General features: G+C 45.3%; 1 protein-coding gene across 3 annotated transcripts in view; it reads left to right on the forward strand.

Annotated features, from left to right (window-relative positions):
• The window catches only part of ATRN (attractin), a 172606-nt gene that overhangs the window by 73013 nt on the left and 73237 nt on the right, over positions 1-26356 (forward strand). For all 3 annotated transcript variants that reach the window (XM_088133214.1, XM_088133216.1, XM_088133215.1), the window contains exons 11-22: positions 1150-1234; positions 3717-3937; positions 6466-6587; positions 8304-8442; positions 11361-11542; positions 12273-12489; positions 13952-14137; positions 14882-15121; positions 15487-15624; positions 19424-19517; positions 21030-21082; positions 24892-24986. In XM_088133214.1, the coding sequence (XP_087989340.1) occupies positions 1150-1234; positions 3717-3937; positions 6466-6587; positions 8304-8442; positions 11361-11542; positions 12273-12489; positions 13952-14137; positions 14882-15121; positions 15487-15624; positions 19424-19517; positions 21030-21082; positions 24892-24986 (1772 nt within the window). The remainder of the gene's footprint in view (positions 1-1149; positions 1235-3716; positions 3938-6465; positions 6588-8303; positions 8443-11360; positions 11543-12272; positions 12490-13951; positions 14138-14881; positions 15122-15486; positions 15625-19423; positions 19518-21029; positions 21083-24891; positions 24987-26356) is intronic.

Below are 26356 nucleotides of genomic sequence, written 5' to 3' on the forward strand. Positions count from 1 at the left end.
TTCAGATCAGCGTTTGGCATGAGTTGGCCTTTGCTCAACTTTAAGTGTTCTGGATCTCCTTCATTATTCTGTCGCTTTTGAGCATGGCAGTTCAAGTCCATGTTAGTTACCTGTGTCCTGGGAGTTCAAGAAAACTGTCTAGAAATGTTATGATAACTTGGGGTGGAGTGGGAGGAACAAGAAATGATTCTGAATTAGATAGAATGAAAAATAATATTTTGCAAGAACACCCCTGGATTTTAAATTTGGTTACTGGGAGAGGGTTTGGTGAAAGATGAGAGAGGATCCTTCTCAGCTGCTGCTCCCAGACCCTGGAGGGTTTTTTTTTTGCCAGTTCTTCCACCCAGAAAGTAAAGGCTTTTTTGAGCAGACAGGGTTTTGGCATTTTAAGCTATTTTGGCGGAAATAGCTTCTACTTGGGTGGGTTTCCTGATTTGATACTTCTCACTGGGTTTTTGTTCGTTTAAATTAAAACTTCTATTTCATGGAACTGGCTGCCAACGCTCTGTGTTCCCATAAAGCAGCCCTTTCCAAATGTTTGAATTTCATCACTTCTCTTTCACAGTCCTCCTAGCGCCTGGGGATTAAGGGGATTGATCCACACACCTGGAAGGAGCAGGAAAATGTTGTTTTAAACTGGGATGACCATATTTATAATCAATAATAATTTATCAAACTTGTAGGCCGCCCAACTCTCAATGATTCTGGGCGTTTTGTTCTTCTAAATGGAGCTGAATGTATTAGTCCAATAATCTGTTGGCATTGTTTGGTTGTCAATAAGTGGCAAGTAATTTAAGAAATTGGATAAAGCAGTAACTTTTGGAGATGGAACAATAGCACTGCTTCTGAAAAATTACTGTATCATTCAGAAAAGCGTTGGCATGTGGCCGAGGAATTCTGTATTTGTTTTTGAATAAGGTGGTCAAAATAATTAGAGTTATATATGGCTGATAGCATTAGGAAATAGCTTCTGAATATGCACTGTTTATACTTGCTGTGCAAATACTTCCACAGTTCTGTGCCCTTTAGAATAACTAGCATGATTTCTGAGTTGTCATTTAAACTGCTATTGGAATAATGCAAAATTTTGCTCCGCCCCAAATGCCACTTCAAAGGAATGTCTTTGAAATAAGGCTTCTTTCATCCTAGCGTGTGATCGTTGGTCCGTGCTTCCTCCACCTGACCTCCCCCACGACGTCAACCGGTTTGGACACTCGGCTGTGCTGAGCAACAAGTAAGAGGCGGTGTATCTTGTGTTTGGGTAGAAAGGGGTAGTGAGGGAGAAGGGGAGCTGAGGGTGGTTCCGTTGTCCCTGAAGAACCAACCACTTTAGGAAGACCATAGCTCAGCTAAAAGTCCTTAAAAGTGCTTACACTTTTAAGTTACTTTCCCGGGACATGGTGCTACTTCAGCAGTTGCAGTCCTTGGGAAGTAAGTTCACAGTCTTCCTGAAAGAGCGGTTTCTGTAAAGAATTTGCTGCATTTTGCTCCATGGGTTGGCCCGGGGGTCTCCTGGGGCCCCTGAAGTATCTCATGGCCCCCTTTCTTTGTGGTATTCCACTGTCCCTTTACTACAGACTCCCTTTGCTATTTGCGATGGGGGCTAGTGCCAGAATTGCTGCTTGAACATAAATGTCATGAGAAACTGGTCTGAACTGAGGTAGTAGCACCCCCATGTTGCACCCACACCCCCACACCACAAGCAAGCAGCAAGGTCATATGGCTGCCTTTTGAGTAAGAGACTTTCTGTACAGCATTTGAAACTCTGCTGAAGGTCACAGGGGTGAAATGTTGGACAATTCTGTTGTGTTCCTGAAGCCAAGGACCCATCTCATCCCTGGTTTGACAGGACAGTTTTGACCATTCTGGCTGGGGGAGGAGGGGAACTGAAATCAATAAATTTCAGGGGAGGCTGATGGGAAGTGTGAAGTACCAAAAGCTATTCAGTATGGAGGTAAAGAGAAGCCCAGTCTGTGGCCATTTCACATACAGCAATAGTGCTGGTGTTTTAATAGCTATGTTCTTGGCCATCCTTTCCTACGTCATGTTTCCCATAATGGTCTACCTGCGGTACGGATGCTTTCTTTACATCTACCAGATTGTTGCCTCTGAATAGAGCACGCATCGCCACTTGAACAGAGTCCAATCTTCTCTTCTCCATTCCTCCTCTCCCCCCGAGTTCTTTATTTCCACGTGGCCATGAACTGCATGGGTTAATTGTGAAAACATACTTTTACAAGTTTTGAAACATGATGATTTAGTTCATTGAGTTCTGCATTCATCCTTGCTTTCAACAACAGATTCCAGCTCAGTGTTTCCACCCCATTCGCTAGCTAATGTACCTCCTATCATAGCAAGATGGCTTTACTGCCTCTCTGAAAGCCCCGTCTTAAATCTTCTCCTGGGCAAAAGCCATTTGCTGTTCTTGTGTGCTGTTATTAGCCCCTTTTTGAACTCTTCCTTGTATCTACCACATTGCGCTTGACTCCAGCCAGCCGTCACTTAATCTGCATTGCCATAACTTTCTGTCTTAAAATACCCACCGAAGCTGTTTTAACACAACTTAGATTCAATTAGAAAGGCTGTTTAAAGCTTGGGTCTCTTTCCTGTGCCGGTGATGCTCAGTAATTAAAGATTCTATGCATTCTGCACTCCAATAATAATTCTGCCTTTCAAAATTAAGATTCTGCCCTCAGAATGCATGATGTGAGCTATTCACCTATGGGTGTGCTTATTTTATTAAGCTGTGGGAGATCCGGGGGCTGAGTTTTTAATGTTTTAAGATTGTTTGGTCTAAGCTGGACAAGGATACCTTGGCTAATAGGTGATCGGAATAAATAAGAGTCATTGGATAAGGGGTGGGCTGCCTGGGAAAAAGATGGCCACAGTTGTTGGGAGCAGCAAAACCTTATCTATTACAGCCCGTAATACAGTTTGTGCTCTTGTTTCTAAAGCAGCTTTTTCAACTGCTGCTTTCCAGATGTGCTAGAATTCAACTCCCATCATTTCCAGCAAGGCCTTTGGAATTATAAGAGTTGAATTGCAATATCGTACACCCAAGTTGAGAAAGACTATTTGTATTGATACTGCATTGGGCTCATAGTTGTGTTTCCAGTTTTCTCTGCAACCACGAGGACTGAAATTATGCTTTTAAAAAATGGATGCAGTTCTCTTCTGCAGAAGGCCTATAACAGTGTATTGCATGGCCACACCAGAGTGATTCTCCTCAGTCCCCTCTCTTGCTCCTTTCTTGTAAAGAATTGCAGCATAAACGGTTATGCAGTATAAAATATAACTGGATTACCATGTACAAATGCCAAACCCTCTGGAAATGTTACTTCATTTGGATCCTCAAGCCAAAAGCCACTCCACAGCGTGCATGGCTTTGCCAGATGCTTTCCTGCCTTGTTGGGTACGCGTTGATTGGAAAGCAGTCTTGGTCAGGCAGATTGTCCAGATCCACTAGAACCAGTGAGTGCCCGAAGCAGGTTCCTTTACAAGCCAACCTTTTCAGTTGAGTTGGGAGTTCACTTTGATGGAAAGTAGGGATCACTTTTGAATAAGCAGGCAATGACGTGTTGGTCCAGTCTGATGAGCGTAGATGAGTCTGGTCCAAGTGACTTACGCGATACACCTTAAAATCAGCCTTCGCTGCCTCCCAGAATTCCTTGCCAGCATGACAGCCACTGATTAATCTCTTCCATTTCTTTTGTTAGCACCATGTATATCTTTGGTGGCTTCAATAGCCTGCTCTTGAGTGACATCGTAAAATACACCCCAGAAAGCTGTGAAGCATACAGCAGTAAGGTCTCTTGCTTAAAGGCGGGTCCTGGACTCCGATGTGTGTGGAATAGCTCCATTTCCCAGTGTCTCCCTTGGGAAATGGCCACAACGCAGCAAGAACATAAAATTACCGAAGAATGTCCTTCCTGGCTTGGTAGGTATTGCAGTTGAGTCCACTGGTTTTTATCCTTACTCTGTCCTAGACCAGTGTTTCTCCACCTTGGCAACTTTAAGATGTGTGGACTTCAACTCCCAGAATTCCCCCAGCCAGCATGCTGGCTGGGGAATTCTGGGAGTTGAAGTCCACACATCTTAAAGTTGCCAAGGTGGAGAAGCACTGTCCTAGACAGTTCTTTGTGATGTTGCGTTTCCTGTTTTGGAGTGCACTAGCAAATTTGGTTTTCCATTTGTACAAATTTGGAGGGATCCTTCATTTGACATTGAAGGTTTGATGCTGTTTCATTTGTCCATTACTGCTAAAATTTTGTCAGCTGGACAGTGAGTACAGTGGTACCTCGGGATACGAACTTAATCCGTTCCGTGACTCTGGTTGCAACTCGAGTTGGTCTCAAGTCGAGGTAAAGTTTCCCATAGGGTTCAATGTAAATCTGGTTAATCCGTTCCACCCTCCGCCCGAATTTGGTCGCAACCTGAGGCAATTTCCTCTTCAGAGCCTGACTCCCGCCAAGCCTGCTCTGCATTTTCTTTGGAGCCATGCTAACATGCACACCAAAAACCTTCACAAAACACCGCAAAACACACCACGAGCCTCACCGAACATCTCCTTGCTACCGCGACCTCGGCCACAGGAAGCCGCGACTGCGTGACAGCAGGGAAAATGGCCGCGGATCCGGTTCGTAAGTAGAGGCAAGTTCATAACCCGAGGTAAAATTTTCCTGCCAAAGCTGGTCGTAACCCGAAATGTTCGTTAGTAGAGGCGTTCGTATCCCGAGGTACCACTGTATATGAAGCTAGTTCTGGCTTCTTATCCAGTTCCAGTTCACTTCAGCAGGCCTCGTGGCAAAGTATTTCATGGTGGATTGTGTGGTTTGGGTGAGGTGGAAAATCCAGGGCTGAAATGTGAGAGCATCTCAAGTGCCAGGAGGGAACATTTTATTGTACAGAAGCCCAGTGGATTTTAGAACATTCATTTATTAAGGGCATTGTGCCTACCAGCTCAAATGTTCTGAGTTGAAGTTGTTTTCTGAAGCTTTGTTGGGCTACTGTGCAATGAAATATTTTCTTCGGGCACTTGAGATAATCTTTCGTGTTTTTTGGGGAGGGGGATAAATGCCTTTGTGATTTGATTTGATTTATATCCTACATTCAGGAGCTCAGGGTGAGATACATAGTGCCCCCTCCTCCTGTTTTCTCCCAGAACAACAATCTTATAAGACAGGTTGGGGTTGGGGTAAGAGACAGAGTGACTGGCTTACCCCAAAGTCACCCAGGGAGTTTTTGTTTCTATCACTTGACAGACTATATAGGAGCAGAATCCCTTATTAAGAATACCGTTGTCAAAGCTATACAGGAACAAGCCTTGTTAAGCAAGAAGCAGCGTGACTTACTTTGCGCCATCCAGAAGACCAAAAGTGCATGTGAGAGATCCGTGACCAATCTTTTATAAACTCAGTGCTTGTAATAAAAGTATATTCAGCCTTCCTTCACTGATTCCCCTTCTTAATGCAAAGGTGAGAGATCTCTTACCTTTCTTCTCTGTAAAACCTCCATGCACTGGTCAACATTTCCTTTGAGAAGAATTTATTTTGTATGGAGGAGCATTCACGCATCTGAATTCCTGTTTTTAGGCCATGCTAGCTTGGGAATTCTGGGAGTTGAAGTCCATGTATCTTGAAGTTGCCAAGGTTGAGAAACACTGGCTTAGACTGATATGGCCATGGAATTATGGAATTGTAGAATTGGAAGGGACCAGAAGGATTATCTAGTGCAGTGTTTCTTAAGTGTGCTCCGAGGACCCCTGGGGGTCACCCAAGACCCTCTCAGGGGTCTGCAAAATCAAAATGATTTGCCAGATATTGAAGATACTTGCAAAAATGTGAAATTATGTCACTCTTCTCGTTATTATTTTGTACAGTATTTGTTTACAAAACGCAGGATTTTTTTCATGAAAAATGCTTCATTTATGTTAATATCTAATGGGTTTAATATTGTTATTATTGCATGATTCAATGAATAAATATGCCACGAAAGCTTCAGTTTAATATGGTAAATGTTGATACGATATATAGAACCCAGACAAACAAAAGCTCTTTTGGGGTCCTCCATAATTTTTCAAAGTGGGAAGCGTTCCTGAGAGCAAAAAGTTTAAGAAACTCTGATCTAGGTGCAACCCTCTGCATTGTGCAGGAAGACCAGTTAAACCATCCTTGAGAGTTATCTGACCGTCCTCTTCTTCAAAGCCTCTAGAGACAGAGAACCCACAGCCTCCATAGGTCGACTGTCCCTCTGTTGGACTAACCTTGTGGTCTGGAAGTTTTCCTTACAAGTCAATGAAATCGAGGTAGTTGGTTCAGTTGAACTGCAGGGAAACTGGCCCCACGGAGCACATCTGCTGCTTGTGGCATCCTTGGGGTAGATGAATAAACCTTTTCCCATTCAGTCACCAGATGCTGGTGATTAATCATGGAGGTTTCGATCATACTGGCTTTTCTCCCTCCCTAGCCGTGGACCATGAAAAATGTGATCAGATCACAGACTGCTACAGCTGTACAGCCAACACAAACTGGTGTCATTGGTGCACTGACCAGTGTATGTCAAAGAACAGCAATTGCTCAGAAGACCAGGTAACCGTTTCTGCTTTTTCTTTCAAAGAATTGCATTCTTTGTTGCCACCTCTGTAAAAAAAAATATTTGTCAGCAACTGGAGCTGTCTTAGTTAGGAAGATACTGATTTGGAGTTCTAGGTGGGCTGAAACTCCTGAGTTCAGCTGTTTGCAGAAGGATGGAAGCGAGAGAATCATTGTCTACATAAACCCTGCAAAATACACACACACACACACACACACACACACGTATGTGTGTATGGATGGATGGATGGATGGACTATCACATAGAAGGGTTCTGCAAGATAGTTGGGGATGCACCCCCCTCCCCATCAACCAGCCGTAAAATTTTTCTTGGCCTGTTCTGTGGATTTTGAGATTTCACAAGATGTACTGATTACTTCCAGGCCCTTTAGTTTAACAAAATAAAATCAACTTAGTTTAAAACGAGGGTTCAGATTCTTAGTCCAGTGACTTCTACATCTGCAGCTCTCCACTTAGTTGGGGCAATTACAGGATTGTGAAAGTCATACATGCACGACGGAGATAAGACTGAGTGACTTGTGTCTCCAGTACTGGCCAGATTATTTGGCTAGCCTTATGAAGCAAGCCAACCTGTGGCCCAACCCTAAGGGCTTCCTCCTTTTTGTGTACAGGTAGTCCTTACTTACTGACCCTAATTGGGACCGGAATTTCTGTTGCTAAGCGAAGCAGCTGTTAGACAAAACATCACATGACCGCACCGCTTAGTGACGGCAGTCCCGATAGTCCCAGTTGCAGTTGTTAGATGAGGACTTCACACTTCTCCTGCCCTTCCACGCTCGCCTCTGCTTCAACTCCCCCACCCAAACTGCCCTTTTGGCTGCCCTGCACTTCGTTGCCTACCCCCGCTAACAGTCACTGCCACCCCCAACTGACCTTTGCCATCTTCTTTGCGTGTCAGCTGCCGGAGGTAGAAGACAGTGAAAATTAGCTGGGGATGGTGGGGGGCAGCAGGGGTAGGTGGCGGAGTGCAGGACAGCCAAAAGGGCAGAGATGGGAAAGGAGATAGGCAGGTGGGGAGAGTTGAAGCGCATGCTGTGGTCGTAAATGCGGGTGGGCTGCCAAGCATCCAAATTTTGATCATGTGACCACAGGGACGCTGCAATGGCGGTAACTTTGAGGACTGGCTGTAACTAGCATTTGTTCAGCACTGTAGTAAGTTTGAACAGTCGCTGAGGGAATGGTTGTTAAGTGAGGACCACCTATGTATGTGTGTGTGTGCGCATGCCCACATGCATATGCGTGTGCCCTAACAGCTCTTTAACATGTTTCCTGGTCACCTAGAAGGGGTGGTACTTGAGAACGATGGCTTTCCCTCAGAAGGCTTTTCAACAGTTCAAGCAGTAGATGGTTATCCAACATAATCTTGGACGACGTGAACTTTGAAGGCATCATCTGAGTTTTCAGTGGAAGGAATCCATGGCAAGACCTATCTGATCAGGAACATTAAATTAAATTAATCTGAGATGCATCCAAACCCCTGTCTGTGTCCTGTTTGTGGGCTTCTCCTTGGCATATCACCTGATTGCTGCAGGAACAAAATGCTGGACTTGGTGGGACCTCACTTGACCCTGCCTCAGGGCTCCTTTTCATGCTGATGGGTTGTTTTGTGACTAAGGAGTGCAGACCAAATAAATCACTCTCAACTGCAGAAATGTTGATGAAAGAAAGCTTACCTTTTGCTTCTTTTTGTAGACCCCCATTACTTCCTTTGAAAGCTGCCCCAAGGACAACCCTGCCTTTTACTGTAACAAAAAGACAAGCTGTAAGAGCTGCAGCCTGGACCAGAATTGTCAGTGGGAAGGCCGGAATCAAGAATGCATTGCTTTGCCTGGTATGTTTGCGTAACATCCACCTGGCGGTTTTCCCTACATCACCTTTCCTAAGGAGAGAAAAAGAAAACCAGGTTGGGTCCCTGCCTCCTCCAAAAAGAATGGGATGGAGTATTTATACCTGCCATTCCTCCTCATATGACTCTGTTCTCTGCATTTGATGAAGTGGGCTGGGGGATCCAGAAAAACAGATGTGACCTTGAATTTCTTAGCTCATAAGGTGTCCATGAGTTTTCTCTCCACCCTGGAGAGACATTTCATCCAATGAAGGGCCAAAAGTATGAGTAACGAGACTCTGAAGTGTCCCGTTACTCATACTTTTGGCCCTTCATTGGATGAAATTTCTCTCCAGGGTGGTAGGGAACCCTCAAGGGGATTGTAGGAGAGAGCAGAGGGAAGCCGCTGTCACTTTCTGCATTCCTCTGCTGATAGACGGTTTAACTCTCATGGCATTATCTCACTATTAGCAGTTAATGGTTCCTACTAACCAAAAGTGGGCAAAACCTAGACACCAAAGTGGGGAGAGTGGAGATTGATCAGTTGACAGGGAAGGAAAGTAGCTGATAGGAAGCATGGCTGTTAGACCCCTAAGGGGTCTTTGCTGTATAGGGGTGCATGCCTTGTTCTGAGGGTCTCCAGGAAGTCTTCAGTGTCCCTAATGAATGTTTGAGATGATGGCATGAATGGGCTGTGAATTTAAGAAACCAGATTGGTGTGGCACATGCAAAGAAACTCATGGACACCTTATGAGCTAAGAAATTCAAGGTCACATCTGTTTTTCTGGATCCCCCAGCCCACTTCATCAAATGCAGAGAACAGAGTCATATGAGGAGGATGTGAGATGTCCACCTACAGAGGGTTCTTGGAGGGGGGGGGGAGGGAAGGAGAGGTAGAATGCCCAAGAGCAAGTGACCATTAGCAAAGCAACAGTTCGATGTAACAGAAATATTCCTGATGCCGGCAGCTGGACACCTCTGAATTCATGGACATGTCCATGCGGTTTTCTTGGGAAAGATACAGAGGTGGTTTGCCATGTCTTCCTTCTGGAATGTTTCTGACTTCCCAGTCTAGCCTTCAGTTAGACAAGGTTGGCCAGGTGCTTGTACCTGCTGAGGCGTTTGGTCCATACAGGTGTGCAAAGCATTTGAAGAGGCATTTTGCAAAGAACGAATCTGTGTTGAGGCAGCAGTGTCCTCTGAAAAGCTCAGGAGAGCTGCCTTCTCATGATTTCTGTGCAAGCATCTGTGTGTGTTTGTGCATGGTGGGTTCACTGGCAGTCCCAGTGAAAGTGTGCACGAACAGGCAGATAATCTGAGAAAACTTTTGGAAAGCTTCACCAGCCTTTGGGAGAATACTGTTGCCGCAGCCCTGCCAATTAACATGCATAACATGACAAGAAACCTTGGTTTCCCTGCAATCCATGAGAAGTGATTGATGTAATTCTTCGTGTTCTTAAGCTGCCAATAGAGTTAAGAAACAAAGCTCTTCGAAACGCTCTACCCCCTCTTTGTCAAAAATGAGACCCATGTGGGGCAATGGGGCAGAGTTAAACTTGAGACTTCACCATTGCAGAATTGCAGGAGATGAACTTGTTGCAGCTGGAGATGCAAGTGGCAAATCTCCCTTGTAACTTCTCCTGCACTTCCTGCATTATTTAAACTCCCACCTCCTCCTCACAGGAACCTGGAAATGGCTTGCCGCGCTTCAAGTACTGTGATGTTGCCACACCTGAGGAGAAGTCTCTTTCATAGACTGCAGGTGGCCGGACCAGAGGGTTTCTGGTCTGTGAGCTGTGTTCTTTACTGGGAAAGTGCTAACTCATTTCATGTTACAGAAATCCTAGCAACCAGCTGATAGTTGATATATCTGTTTACTCATTGCCTTGAGCTTCTGTCTGGTGATGGTTTGAGCCCACTTGTAACAGTTGAAGGCTACAAGGGGGGTCTCAGTCCCAGGCTGTTGAACGGCACTCAGATATCTTAAGTGTGCAGAGCCCTTGCATCTCTCCACATGTTTCTTTTCTTTCAATTTCTCCTTAAAACCCAGTTTCCCATTGATGCCCATAACCATAATCCTACTTGTTTTAAAATCAGACCATCATCTTCCAGTTTTTGGAGTTTGGAAGATTCCATATAGCACTGATTATTTGTTTAGGCAAATGGATGGAGATCTTTGTACACAGTTCAGTATTATAGGCAAGAAACCCTAGGCTGTTCTCGCCTTCTAGTTGCATGGCAAATTCCCTCAAAGGGGCAGAGATGTCTGAATTCTCTTTCTCAACTCACTGAGAATGTTTTCACCCCTTTCTCCTCCACAGTCTGTCATCTCTTTTTTGTGATGTTAACATTTTTTTAACTTTCTTCAGGGGCCTTGGTTTTATCCCTCCCTTCTGTCCAGTTCTGCTTCGGGCCATGTTTCTTACCTGATTCTGTTCTTCGGTGGACTCTTAACCATATTCCTTAAAACATCTCTGCTTGGTCAGATAAGGCAATCCTGGAGTGTGGTGGAACTGCAAATTCCAGAATTCCCAGCCATGGTGGCCAAAAGATACACACTGGCCAGCAATTATGGAAGCTGCAACCCCAGAGAAGAGAAGCTGTAATAATTACTCCGCCTAGAGCAAAGTTTCTCAACAGTATCTGATGTCTAGAGTGGTTTTCTCAACTCAGTAACTTTAAGATGTGTGGACTTCAACTCCTAGAATTCCCCAGCCAGTATGCCCCAGTATGCTGGCTGGGGAATTCTGGGAGTTGAAGTCCACACATCTTAAAGTTGCTGAAGTTGAGAAACACTGCTCTAGACCTTAAATATTGTCTGTGTTTTGTTAATTGGCTCATTCCCACCCACTCATCCATGGATGTTCACAGCAAAACAAAGCCAGGAAAGGAATTTTTGGATGACAGTGATGATTATTTTGCAGAAAACATCTGTGGGGCAACATGGCACTTGGTTGGCAATTCTTGCCTGAGAATCACCAACACTAAAGATAGCTATGACAACGCGAAGTTGGCCTGCAGAAGCCATAACGCTGCTCTGGCCTCACTCACTACTCAGAAGAAGGTGGAATTCCTTCTCAAGGAACTCCAAAAGACCCAGTCCTCGGTGAGTAATCTGCTGCCCCTTTGCACATTTCAATTGGGGGTCAGGGATACCTGTTGGATGGAAAGGACATGATGGAAATGCAACGTTCCTCTGAATTAAGACTCAAAACCCAAATAACTTCGGCAGTTCACGCAGCTAAGAGTTTTTATTTGTGGGTGCATCATCTAAAAGCTCTATTACGTTTCTGACTACTGAAAACTGGTGTTTTTTCCTCCCCTCCCCATGTGCCCTTTCTCCTTATTTTTCCTGGAATGGACCCTTGTCAAGTCTTCCCCTTTGGGCCCAAGCTGTTCATAATTTGATCAATATAAGTGCTGTGCAGTTATGACAGAAGAGCTCCGGGAATTGACACTTTCCCAGCTCCCAGGAATTGGTAGCAACTGGGCTCCTTGTGCTTTTGTGTACAAATGGTGCAATCCTTCCCCAGTGGCTTATCAGATAGCTCTGACTATTGTTAAGTTTGGCTCAGATGAATCCTTCCTGGTTCCGTTTCATCAGATGCTAGTAAATGAACTTCTGGATTCTTATCACAGGCAACTTAGGTGTCCATTAAGGGAACACAGAGAGATGGCGACTGTCCCAAAGAATGATAGGTTAGACCTTTTCTATAGAGAAGATATTCTTGGGTATCGAAAATTGTGGTGTGGCTCATTAGTCCCGCTGAAACTCCTGAAGTAGTGGTTCAGCTAGTTGATCTCTCTGTCTCTCTCTCCTTCCCCCCACCCCCCAGCCCAAAGCTTTGACACCCTGGGTTGGATTGCGGAAGATCAATGTATCGTACTGGTGCTGGGAAGACATGTCCCCCTTTACAAACACCCTGCTCCGGTGGCTTCCAGGGGAACCCAGTGATATTGGCTTCTGTAGCTATTTAGCAGAGCCAAGCAGCAGAGGGTTGAAGGCAGCTACCTGCATCAACCTTGTCAATGGCAGCGTCTGTGAAAGGCCAGGTAAAGTATCACTCAACTTTGTTCTTCTTGCCAAAGGCACACCAGGGCCAAACCTTGTGGAGGCAGTGGAACCACCCCACACAGAATCAAGGAAGAGGGACCCGATAAGTATAGAATTGCAATTAGAAAGAAGGCTGGCAAGGATTTTCCAACCTGATGTCCTCTGGCCAATGTGGGGCAGTAACCCCCATAATCCTTAGGTTGTCTGGAGGCCTCCAGGTTGGGAAAGCTGTGCTGTGTTGACTCATGGAAGGCCTTCTTGAAGACTTGAACCAATGTAAGCAGAAAATCCAGAGCTAAGATTGGAGTTGAAAAACACCAACTGTTGGGAAAGCAGCAAGCTCTGTAACCTTGATCAAGCTATTAGTCCTATTGTTGTCTGCACTTGGTTGGAACTGAACCAGCACCTTTTTGCAAGGTTTCCTACAGAGCTGCAGGTGAACACAGAAGAATTAACACTCAATGTTTGGCTCATTTGGAAACTGCTGGAGGCAAGCTAAAGGCTGGAGGGTGTAGGATGAACACCATGGGGATCTGGTGCAAAATGGGTCTCTGCAGAGTTGCTCAGGTCTCCATGGGTAGCTTTGTGCAGAATCACCATGTGGATCAGCTCCAGAATGATGGATGCTTGTGGCCATAAGCAATGTGGGGCTGAAAGGGAATGAAGGCTTATAATACAACATCCCAAATCCATTTTGGCTAAACATCAGCGAACTGCAGGCCTTGGAGGCTCTCAAATTGTGTGTTCTTTTAGGGAAGGAATGCTGAGGGTCCTCACCCATATGAAAGGAAAGGGATGGGGGCCCAACAGCGTACCTTCTCGGTAGCTACCTCCATACTCTGGAAGACTTTCCTGCTCGGGTACACAGTGCCCTGAATTTCCTGGCCTTTAGGAAGGTCCTTCAGATCTGGTTATTGCACAGCATCTGGGTGCTAGTGGTGACAAGGCTGCCTTTTGTTAGGCATTTCATTTGACTCACGAGGTTGCGTTCTTAGGACTGCACTGCATTTTGTTTGACTGTAAACTGTCTTGAGTCTGAGGAAGTTGGCGGTGTTCACAGTTTTGAATAAAGGCATGACAACGTGCTCCAGCTCTTAAATCTAGAGAAGGCTGGGAAATAGGAAGGAAGAGGAACTTCTCTCCATGCAAGGCGGGACTTCAGGAGGGGGTCTTCAGGCAACACCCTCCTGTCCATAAGAGCAAGAGAAAGTGATCAGAAGCATTTTGATTCCAGGAGAGAGAGAATAAACTCTGGCACAGAGAAGGTGGCCCTAGTGAGGGAGGTGAAGATGAACAGTGCACCAAGGGGGGTGGCCGTAGGAGGAGAAGCGTGGCTTCGTTCCGTCTGCAGTGGGACCTTTTCTTTGATGCCTTGGAGAAAGCTGTAAACGCTTGTAGCGCCTTCAAGGGGAAAGCTGCTGGCGTTCATCCTGTGCTGCATCCTGTGTCTTTTTCTTGCAGCCAACCACAGCGCCAAGCAGTGCCGCACCCCCTGTGGCTTGAGGACGGCGTGCAGCGAATGCACCAGCAGCAACTCCGAATGCATGTGGTGCAGCAACAAGAAGCAGTGTGTGGACTCAAACGCATACGTGGCCTCCTTCCCTTACGGCCAGTGCATGGAATGGCATACCGTGAGCAGCTGTCCACGTGAGCCGTCTCCTCCTCGCTGGGGTCAGAAGGGTGGTGGGGGCCTAGAAAGGGGACAGCTGCTTTGGAATGGGGAAGCAGTGTTACTTGTGGGTCACTCTGTTACGGCCTGTTGCAGCCTATTGAATGAAACTTCGGGTTAGGCCTGGGATAGGTGGGCCACTTGATCGCAGCCTGAGTTGAAAGGGCTGTGTTGAGATCTCCACGTGGAGTAGGTCCCCGCTTTTTGGCCAGCGTTACTTCACAGCCTTTCCCCAAGTCAAGAAAATTCCAGGCTGTGTTTTTGACTTTCCTGATTCTACTGAGGGGTTTGCACACTGTGGCTGGGCTCATCGTATTTGCCAAGGGTGCAAATATGTAATCCAGGCCAAATGATGAAGCTCCACTCGTTTTAGCCACAGTGGTAGCGTGGAGACGTTTGCAGAGGCCTCACCGATAAGAAAGAGAAATAAAAAACAGCAGCACAGCAGCCACAAAGATCCCTTCCACCCATGTGGCTTCCAGCTGTGCTTTGGAGGGGCAAGTGCAAGCCATGGTTTGCCAGTATGGATGTAACAGCAGACTCTGGCTTCTCCAAATAAGGAAGTTGGTAGTGGGGGTGGTAGGATCAGAATGGGGAAAAAAGAGGCCGAAGCTGATGGATAGCCCAGCTCTTACCTTGTTGCCTGGGGACATGTCTGAAGCCTTCCAATGTGGGTGGCTTCTCTAATCCACGAGAGCGTTTTCTTTGCTTTTTCCCTGCAGCTGAAAACTGTTCCGGCTACTTCACTTGCAGCCACTGCTTGGAGCAACCAGGCTGTGGCTGGTGCACGGATCCCAGTAACACCGGGAAGGGGCGATGCATGGAAGGCTCTTCGAGAGCGCCAATGAAGGTGCCAGCAGCCCCTCTGCCCTCATCAGGAAAGCCCTACCCAGACCCTGTCCTGGATGCCAGCCTGTGCCAGACTGAGAACAAATATAACTGGTCCTTTATCCAGTGTCCAGGTACTGAAAAACGCTGATTTGAAGTAGCCAATCTATAAGGCAGGGGTGCCCAAACCTGCGCTCCAGGTCCCTTCAATTAAAGCATACCATCTTCCAGGACCTGGGAAGCGCACCTTCCCTGTCAGGGCACCTGCCCTCTGAAGCAGCACCGTGCTTTTGGCCCAAGCTTATTGGGGATGCCATGATGGTTTTTAATAGGAGTTTCACTGAATTAATTGAGGTTTGCGTTAGTTGATTCCAGTGGCCAAGTCACCTTGTAGGGCCCCGTTCTTGCTGGTCTAGGAAAACAGAGCCTCTGGTCAGCCCCCAGAAGTAAACGTGAGCGGCCAAGAAAGATACCAACAGAAGCGTCTTTTTGTCTGCAGCCTGCCAGTGTAACGGGCACAGCAAATGTGTCAATGAGAGCATCTGTGAGAGATGTGAGAACCTGACGACCGGCAAACACTGCGAGACGTGCATCTCTGGTTACTATGGAGACCCCACGAATGGAGGGACCTGTCAGCGTAAGTCCTGTCCTTCGTCTCCCCTTGATTGCAGACCAGCGCTGAGCGATTGTGCTTTTCCCTCCTATCGCCTAGCCATTGTGGTGCTCTTTGCAGGCAGCGGTAATCAAGGGTGCGTGTGCTCCCTTCTCAATAATTTAAGACTCTGGGCCAAGAAACTCTGGATAAAATTAGGTGAATTGAGGAAACGTGTCTTAATTTTCCATCCACGGCATTGCTTATTTATGTGCCCTTGATTTCAGCTCTGCTACTCAAGAGGCCGAGATGGAGGGCAGGGCTCTGCCGGAACTGAGGTGGGGAGCTTGTCAACCTGCATTTTTGGTGCCTAACCATTGCTTGCCTGTATCTTGGAGGCTTTCCCTTTGCTCTGAAAAAGGTGGCCCGGCTATTGCCTGGGTATCTGTGTGCATCATTTAATTAAGGAAGAATGCATGCTTTCCCTCACTGATTAAATTGATAGCAACGTCTCAAGGAGGATAGAATTTTGCATTGCATACCTTGTTAAGAGTCCCAGTCCTGCAGGCTGACCAGAATGCATTTTGCTTTACAGGCAGAAAGGCCTCTTAAAATAGCTTACGTGCAGTCATTAACTGGGGGGAGGGGGTTGTCGTTGCTGCTGGTTGATAACCCAAAGGACATGCTGCAGTAACCCTGTTTGTACAAAACCCGTAACTGTGTCATAGGGAGGAGCACTATGTTGTGCCAATTCCCAAAACCAGCAACTTGACTCCGTCCTTTACTCTTCAGAAGGTTAGTTTTAATCCTAAACAGATGTGAATTAGTCTGGAGCTAAATTAATCCCTCCCTGCTCCCCAAGATGACTAACTTCCCCTCTCCCTTATCATGGGAACTAAGATCATATGAAAAAGTACACCCCACTGAAATTTTTGAGTTTTTCAACATATGTCAATATACAGAGATTTGATCTTCATTTCAACAGTATTGATAGATAAAGGGGAGATAACATAACAAACGTCATGCGCTATTTACATTTTGTAGCCCATGGTGTAATTTAAATAAACATAAATGCAAATTCCACATGTGGAAACAGTAAGTGCAGCCGCACATTTATCACTACCTCAAAAACCTAAAATTAGAATCAGGTGCACCAGATGAAGTGCAATTGATTAGAATATTGTTAGAGAGGATCTGGGAGGGACCTGTCTTATTGAAAACTCAGGTGTTCAGTTTGATTTGCTCTTTATTGTTGAAGTGGGTGGTATCACCATGCCTAGATCAAAAGAGCTCTCTGAAACCTTCACAAAGAACATTATAGATGCCTATGAGTCCGGGAAGGGATTGAAAAAGATTGCCAAACCATTGGACCTCAATCATTTCACTGTCTGGAAGATCATCTAGAAGTAGAAAGATTTCAAGCAACTGCCAACCTGCCCAGGCCAGGCTCTCCCAGCAAGTTGAGCTTGAGAGCAAAAGGCAAGATGCTGAAAGAAATCTCTAAGAACCCCAGAATTTCATCAAGTGACCTACAGGTAACTCTCACCACTATTGATGTCAAAGTGCATGAGTCTACCATTGGAGAGAAGCTGCACAAATTTGATCTACGTGGGAAACCTCTGGTGTCCAGAAGGAACATCAGGGCAAGACTAAAGTTGGCTCACGAACACCTAGGCAAAGACCAGGACTTCTGAAACAAAGCGCTCTAGACTGACAAGGCAGAGAGAGAGTTATTTGGCCATAGTATCAGAAGACATGTTTGGTGAAAACCAAAGACAGCATTTCACCAGAAGAACCTGATACCAACTGTCAAGCACGGTGGTGGAAATATTATGGTTTAGGGCTCTTTTCCTGCATCAGAGCCTGGACAGCTTGCCATCCTAGAATCCACTATGAGTTCTTTGTTGTACCAGAGACTGCTTGAGGATAATGTGAGACCATCTGTCAGAAGACTGAAGCTCAACCAGAAGTGGACCTTGGAATATGACAGTGACCCTCAACATTCCAGTAAATCCCCCAAACAATGGCTAGAAAAAGAAAAGAAAAGAAAAATGGCGGGTTCTGGAGTGGCCAAATCAAAGCCCAGTTCTAAATCCCATCAAGATGCTGTGGGTTGACTGAAAACGGTTGTGCATGCAAGAGGCCTCTCAAACAAGCACAGCTGAAAAAAATGGGCAGGCGGGAGTGTGAAAAAATTCCTCCCAGCCAGTGTCAGAGCATGGTAAATGCCTACTTAAGATTGTTTCTGCCAAAGGGGACGGTGCCAGGTATTAGAGCCAAGGGTATACTTAACTTTTTCCACAGGAGGAAATGGCATATATTAATTTTTTGTTGAATAAATGATTGCACAGTCAATTTTTCATAGTTTGTTCAGTTACATCATCTTTATCTTTATAAACTGTTTGAATGAAGGTAAACTATTGATATGTCCTTATACGTTAAAAAAGAAAAATCTTTACATGGGGTGTACTTACTTTTCTGTGTGACTATAGTACTGAATGATTAATTGTCCCTTCTGATATCCACAGTTGAGATGAACTCCTACAGAGACCCCACAAAAACAGGGCTTCTCTAGGAATTCCATCTCAGTGGCCATTCAGGATGAAAGGGTGGTGGAAATGGAGAGGTGGAGGCAGGAGGAAAAAGCAGGCAGTTTTTAAAAAGTGTACAGTTGTTCCCTTCTGCTTTCTTTTTCGTAAAGAAGTCGCATTAAACTATTTCATATGATATGAACTTGTTCTTTCACATTGCCTGTGAACTGATTTCCTTCCTTGTGAAACTGGAAGATGCTCGGAGGAAGTTTCTCCCAAACTATTGGCTCAAATATATATCTCCATCCATCCATCCATCCATCCATCCATCCATCCATCCATCCATCCATCCATCCATCCATCCATCAGCAGAATCAACAGTGTGGACATTGGCTGGGTGTGCTATTTTTATTTAAAAGATCCATCAGATTAGCCTTTGGCTGTGTAGATGCACCTGTTGATAATGCGCATGGGGGCAAACGATTTCCAGCATTAGCAGTATAGCCTCCACTGTTTCTGAGATTTTGGCAGGTGTTGCTTATGCACTTAAAAGCTTATCTCTCCAGCCTAAAGGCTGACAACTTTTTAAAATCAAAGTCATGGCTTCTAAGAAGCGAAAGGCTGTCTGTCTCTCTTTTTCTCTGCACCATGGCTGCGCGGCAATTTGTGTTGGACCTGTTAGCAGTTTCTTAAAGGAAGCTGCGAGGCGCCCACCCACACATGCTCTGAATCATTGTCAGCTTTCCCCTTTCCTATCTGGATTGCTAAACAGCCCTAGCATGTACACAAGTCACCCTGGGTTTTCTACGCTTCTGTGCTGCAGTTCTCTGAGAGCCATAGCATCAGCATTCTTGAATTTAACTAACGTTGAAAGATCGTGCATCTGTGCTGGAAGAAGCCTTTCACTCAAGAGCGGATCAGGGTGTTTTTAGATGGTGGATACAGCAAGGGAAATCAGAATATTGAACGGGGTGTCTAACAGCTTCCTGATCATTGTCTCAATATGTGACCTTCTATATGACCTTAAATCTGCCTCTCAAATGTGGGAAATCTCACTCCCCACTTAGCAGAACGATGCCAGTTTCACCTTGGGGTAAGGTGCCCATCTGTTTGAGCCGAGAGATTAAATTCACAGTGCATCTTAATCGTATCACTCAAGGGTGTTTTGTCAAACACCCTTGGTAACGACAGGACTGAATTACTTGGTCCAAGAAGACCACATTTGGAAGCCTCCCCACCTGCCCCACCTGGTTTGACTTCTCCTAAATGAAGTGTTTGTATTTATTTTGTGGGAAACGGCTTTTCTCTTTCAGCCTGCAAGTGTAATGGCCACGCTTCCATCTGCAATGCAAATACGGGGAAGTGCTTCTGCACCACAAAAGGAATCAAAGGAGAAGAATGCCAACTGTGAGTGGCAGCTTTGGAAACACTTTGGGGCCATGGCAGTGTGATAGCACGTGGCCCGGCGCAGTTCTGTCCAGACACAATCTGTACTAATGTATGACCCCTCCCTCAATGTTTTCACTTTTCAACAGAAGAAAACAGTCCAGGCCCAGAGCATCGTGTCAGAGTCTACTGTTTCCAGATGCCCCACTAAAAAGTTGGCTACACAGTCTCCGTACTACCTGCAAAAGTTATACAGTTAGCCTTAGTCGTAGGAAGTTATGGGCACATTATATGACTTCTATTGTGAAATTCTACATCTTCCTTCACTGTAAAGTATTGAGAGTAAGCCACAGAACTATACGGTTGGCTTAGCTGTGTGGTGTAAATGATTTTGCTGGAGCTGAAAGATCGGTCTGTTTCCCATTCCTTTTCCTAATTCAGAGATTTCTGGGAAAGGAGCGGAAAGTATTCTCTTTGTTCGCCCAAGCTAGCTTCCTAATTGCCTTTGGTGTCTTCCCACTTGTAGAGTGATCTAGGAGGGACTAGTGTAACCAGTGCAGGATTAATTGCTCATACCTGAATGGGTTTTGTTGCTCTTAGTGGTGTAGCTAAATTTTACAGGATGATATTGTATTATGTCAGGCCCCCTAATAGTAACCAAGAAAACTAGATTCTCCCAAAGGCTTGTTAGCCAGGTTTATTGCAAGAAAAAAAGGCTAGGTTACAAAATGGGGACTGGATATGTGTGTATGTTTAGAATGAGTGTGCTAAGACAGGTCTTCCTTGATGCCTTTGATCTTCATTCTAACTCTCTCTTGACTTAAAGGGCAGCTGGCTAGCTGGAGAGGAGATAAAAAATCTAAATGACCATCTGTTTTGTTCTGCAAAGTTTTATAAATGTTGATGGTCCTTTCCAGCTTCAGAGAATTTCATTACAATTAAGATAGCAGACTTTTTCTGCTCTACTGTGGTCACTCTGAAAAGAAATGATGTTGTAGCATATTAGAATTAGTAGTAGGAAACATATTCTAGAACAAGTAAATATAAGTATGTTTAGGTAGGTGAAGAAAGTACACAAAAATGTGGATGGAAATTTCTGTGCTACTCCCAAAGTGCTAATTTTGACTCCCAAATTGAAGTTGGCAAACATTTAGCTATAAATGTTATTACTTTTAAAAAGCAAAATGCAGATCATGTTTTGCTGGATTATTTCTGCTTTTAAAGCTTTATTCAGTGGCCTTCACCAAGCTGGTTTTAGACTGCCTGGTTGGAACAGGCAATTGAACTTGTACGGGATTTGCAAACCAAGTTAAACTAGCTATCAAGTTTCTCAAGAACATAATCCATGAAATGCAGTTATGGCTCCTAAGCAATATAAGGAAGGTAACTCTGACTTTATCTACTCCAAAAAACACTGCTCCTTCAGATTGTCCCTAGGAACTACAAGTCAACTAGAGAAATAAAAGTTTCTGGGTAAATGTACATGAGAGAATTATGACTAGAAGCCAATATTGTTAATGCTCTTTCTTCTAGGTGCGAGGTTGAGAACCGGTACCAGGGCAACCCTCTCAAAGGAACCTGCTACTGTGAGTGGAAACCACATTTCTTTTGCCTGTTCATAGATTAGGTATTTATAGACCAAGTGATTGCCAATAGACAAGTGAAAGAGGCAGGATGTTACATGCTTTGTCGCTCATTTTGGATTTTCTTTCTGGAGCTTTTTGGCAAGGTCACTAAGTTATTGTCTCTCCTAGTTCTTTTTATCCTTTGCCTTTAACCCCTTCACCTACTTTCAAGTAAATGTATATTTGTATTTCTTCCAGAACTTACCTTTGGTTTAAGTCTTTATGGAGAAACAGTATGCACACAACATTAGTTTACGTCAGTATTTATTTATTCAGCATAATATATACTGCTTGCTGGCTGAAGCATCGGAAAGCAGTTTACAATGAAAGAGTTGCATGGCACCTGCGTTCTGGAGCAACATTCCCCTGCGATTTCTATGCCCTCCACCCTGACGTTATTGAAACAAGCCCTCGAGGTCTGGCTGTTCCCCAGACCTTGGGCCAAAGCAGGTGGCGGACCTCTTGCGCAGTGTTTCAGTTTCAGTTGACGCCATTTTTGGACTCTTTTTTTTAGTTTTTTTTGTATCTTTGTGTTTTCTGTTGGTTTTTTTTTTTTTTTTTGGCAAGCTGCCCAGAGTCATGGTTGTAGAGAGTCAGGAAGATATTCTTGACTGTTGAGCTGTTCCTCTTCCATGTCTATGTTGGATCCCCTTTGTAAGCTACCTGAGTGTAGAGAGCAACGAAGATGACCTTGATGGAGATATGCAGGAACCATTCCCTAGGCCAGTGTTTCTCAACCTTGGCCACTTGAAGATGTGTGGACTTCAACTCCCAGAATTCCCCAGCCAGCCATGGATGGCTGGGGAATTCTGGGAGTTGAAGTCCACACATCTTCAAGTGGCCAAGGTTGAGAAACACTGCCTTAAGCAAAAGCAGCTGAAACATTTTTTACATCTAGAGCAATGAGATAATGCTTGGAAGTGGCTCAGGCAGACACCTCCCTGATTCACAGGAGTATAAGAAGGGGGAGAAGGTCCAGCACAGTCAGACTTGCAAGATTCCATTATTATTATTATTATTTTATTTAATAGACTTGTCCCTGCCCATCTCCCCACAACGGGGGACTCTGGCCGGCTTACAACAAACTAAAATCAGAAATACATAATTAAAAGTTATAAAAACCAGACATTACAAAGATAAAAAGGCTAAAAAAATCCAAGAGGCTGATAGGGGCCACACCAGGCCACTAAGGGGCCAGCCAACCCCATTTCTGACATCCTCCTTCCCCGCCCCAGGCCAGATAGCAGAGCCAGGTCTTCAAATCCCTCTGAAAGGCCTGGAGTGAGGGGGCCTGTCTCACCTCCGGGGGCAAGATGTTCCAAAGGGCGGGGGCTACAGCAGAGAAGGCCCGCCTTCTGGACCCCGCTAATCGAAGTTCTTTTACCGCGGGGATCCGGAGCATGCCCTCTCTGTGAGATCGGGTGGGACAGGTTGAAATCGTGGGGGCGAGGTGGTCCTTCAGGTAACCTGGCCCCATGCCATGTAGGGCTTTAAAGGTGATAACCAACACCTTGAATTGGACCCGGAAGCAAACTGGCACCCAATGCAGCTCATGGAGCAAAGGTGTTATACGGGTCCTTCTTCAGGCCCCAAAAATTGCTTGCGTGGCCGCTTCTGGATACTCTTCAAGGGTAGCCCCATGTAGAGCGTTAAGATTATTGACAATCTTAACAAATGTAGTTTTAGCCTCCCATAGAGTTGATTGCCTGGTCTGGTCTGCCTAGGGGGACTGATGTGATAGATTGGGATGGCCTCTACATTTAATAAATAAATAATAACTAACACATTGTTAAAGTAATAAAAACATAATATTCAACTGGAAAAAAGGGAAATGTTTTATTTGTTGACTGATTGATCACATTTTCTGGTTGCTGCCCATCTATTCAAAGAAACTCTGGGCAGCCAACATAAAAACAGTTCCCAATTCATAAAAAAAAAAAGTGGGGGGGGACCAGATTGAAGCACCAATAAAAAAGGTCAGCCCCCGCCTCCATATAACCTACACCCACATGCCAGAGCTCAAGTACTTTGTTGTTGTTGTTGTGGTTGTGGTTGTGGTTGTGGTTGTTATTTAGTTTTAAAAGAATATAAGAAATAGATCACACAAGTGCAAGTACAAATTCAAAAGAATATAGAGAATAGAGAATACAAATAAGGAGTCGTATATAAACAGTGCAATGCAGACAGAGCTCCAATAGATTAATATCCTGGCCCCATTGCAAACATATTTGTTAAAATGTGGCTGTCAGGCCTAGCCCAAGGAACTCCAAGAGACAATGCAGATTCAGTTCAGCTCTGTTTATTAGCTACAACCTCTAGCAAGAATCTTCCCAGACTCAAACCCCAGTTCCCAAAGTCCTCCAGCCACAACAGTGTGAATTCCTCAGGGAGGTGCCAGTCTCATCCTCTTGTTGCTCCCACGCTCCTCTGGCGAGCTAAGAACATGTTTATCTCCCTGAGCCTGGCCTTCATAATTCCATTCCCTCACAGTGGCAAAGATGTGGGGAGAATTTTTTTCTGATTTTCATCCTGGAAAGGCCTGGGTAAAGAGGTGAGTTTTCAACGGGCACCTTCCATAGTGCGTCATCACCACAGAGAAGGTCTGCCCATGGAAAGCTGCGAAATGGCGTTCAGCAGCTCTCAATATATGTAGCAGGATCTCCTCTGATGATCTTGGTGACTGACTAGCTCTGAAACTGGCAGGGTTCCTTCTCCCAGGCTGGTTAGGACTTTGTCATAACCGTGCAAAGTCTGCTGGCCTTGGTAGCTTGACAGCCAGGGCATTTGCTGTAATAAAGCTGCAACCTGGGCCAGATATCACACCCCACAATCTGGCCACTGCAACTTCCAGACCCACTCCAACAGTAGCCCTACAACGAATGCATTGTACTAAATGAAGTGTGAGGTTGCCAATGTGGCAACTGTGGTGAGGTTGTTCCTGTTGGGGAAAGGGTGTGGTTGGTCACCCAGCTGGCACTAGTGATTTTTAGCTCCAGATGTCACTTGACTTCCAGTGACAACGATGATTTTAAGAGCACCTCTCTTTCTGAAAGAATATAAGCCCAGTTCAGATTTTCAGAAATGGAGGGGGATAAACAAAGATTGAACCTTTTTTTAAGGAGGCCCTTAAAAGTAAAACAGACCAACAAACTCCCCCTTAACTTTGATACACAGAGATTTGTTTGCTTGGACATATTTTCATTCCACCTTTTAATCTAAACCGTGCGAGCAAAACCAATTTCAAACGATCAAACAACACATTAAAAACCAATTAGAGTCTAAAATGGAAAGAGAACAGCAGATACAAACTAAATCAAAAGCTAGCCAAATAAATTAAACGCCTGCGAGAACAAACTGGTCTTAAGGAGATGACGGGAATCCCACAAATCAAGAGACCGTCCGCTCCTTGCGGGGCTGAGTTTCTCACAAGCTGGGCTCCGTCCTCATCGGCATTCTCCGTGCCTTGGATCCACGTCAGCCCGTGAAAAGAGATTAAACCATTTCTGTTCTGCCAGATTGTTCAAAGCACTTCGCCTGCTTTCTTCTACTCAGTGGAATAGCGAGAGCCTGATCGTATGGCTGACGCAGTGTTGAGGCAAAGCGTGACTGGGGCTTTTGGTGGTTCACCTCCTGCCTCCCCTTTTCGCAGGGAGGGCAGCCATGCAGCTCCTCCAGATATTCCCATCAGCGAGCCGTAAGCCACGAGCCGTCTGCTTGCTCTGGCCTTGTACCAAGACATCTCCTAACGATCTCGTTATGCTTCCATGCAGACACTCTTCTTATTGACTATCAGTTCACCTTCAGTCTTTCCCAAGAAGATGATCGCTATTATACAGCAATCAATTTTGTAGCAACGCCTGAAGAGGTTGGTAGACTCTCTCAACTATGCATCGCATTTATTTAAAGGTCTCCCCTGTCCTTGGCCAGCGAAGAAATCAGTATGTTGTGTGCAGTTACAGATATATATACACACACTTGTACATGCCATGTGTGTGAGCATCTAAGGTGGCTAATGGGTGCCCATGAAAACGGGCACAATACCCCGGTCTTGTTGCGGGAAATCCCAAGCCAATCCCAAGCACAGTGTGGAAGGAAAGAATGCATCCTCCAGTCTGTCATTTACTCCAGGAATTCATTGCTGTGTCACAGTTTTTCCCCGGTCTGGATTCCTCCAGATGCATTGGACTATAGCTGCCAGCACCCTAGGCTGATGGGAAAAATTGTGCTTGAAACAGATACATTCTCCACATAACTGTAGTTAAGCTGAAAATTAATATGTCCGAAACTTGGAATGCCATGGTGGGGTTGGGTTGGGATGGGGTGGGATATTAAAGCCTCCCCCTTCCCAGGGATCTCACCTTCACCCACAGTCTCAGAAGAAATCGGTAACAGATTGGAGGGAATCCCCACATTTGTGATGAGCCACAAAAAAGATGTTTATGGATGGTCCACAGCCTCTATGCTGAGATTAATGAACCACTGAGGTTGTTCCTAGTTTTCTCTGTGTGGTGTTGCAATATTGCATGTCTGGCAGAGGTCATTAGGGGTTGCTTCAGAGAAAAAAGCGTGTGGCTTCTGCATTCCTTCCAACTCTTTAAAGTTGGCACTATTCAGGGTCGTGTAATGGGGCAGGGGGGAGAGGGGGTGCTTAGAATGGAGGAACCAGCAACTTTATGAGCCCCTGCCCAGCCACGGGGTTGCACTGAGGGAATTTGTTCTGGATTTTTTTTCTCTGCGACCCCCATCTGGATCTGCTCCCTTTGTAGGAACTCAGTCCCCCTTTTGATGGCTTTCCCCCCATAACAAATGTGGTCCTGTCCTGTTCTGTTTTTGGAGAGTTACCCTGCTGACAGACAGAGGGACAGAGTTCCAAACCCCTTTACACAATTCCTACCCAATAGTCTGCTGGGTTGGAAAGAATAGAAAAATGAAGATTGGGGGAGCTGGTCTAGACATCTCTCAATATCTCCGTAAGCAGCTATTTTAAAAAGACGAGAGCGGAGATGGGGACTCTTCATCCAGATGTTGTTAGACTCAGACTCCCACCTTTCTGAGCCCTGCAGCTACATAGTTCAAACGGGGGGTGCCTGCTATTTTTTGCTGTTCCAAGTGGGTCTGTTCAGAGTTCTGGGTATCGGCCTACTTGTAATGCAACTATTAGGAAAAAGATAAGTGAAAGAGTGCAAACGTAAGGGGGTGTGAGATTGCCCGCTTGCGATTTGTAAATGGAAAAGA

Source organism: Python bivittatus, unplaced genomic scaffold (assembly GCF_059951505.1).
Source record: "Python bivittatus isolate LINGU-HERP-01145 unplaced genomic scaffold, Pbiv_v1 ctg000070_np1212, whole genome shotgun sequence".
Taxonomy (NCBI): Eukaryota; Metazoa; Chordata; class Lepidosauria; order Squamata; family Pythonidae; genus Python; species Python bivittatus.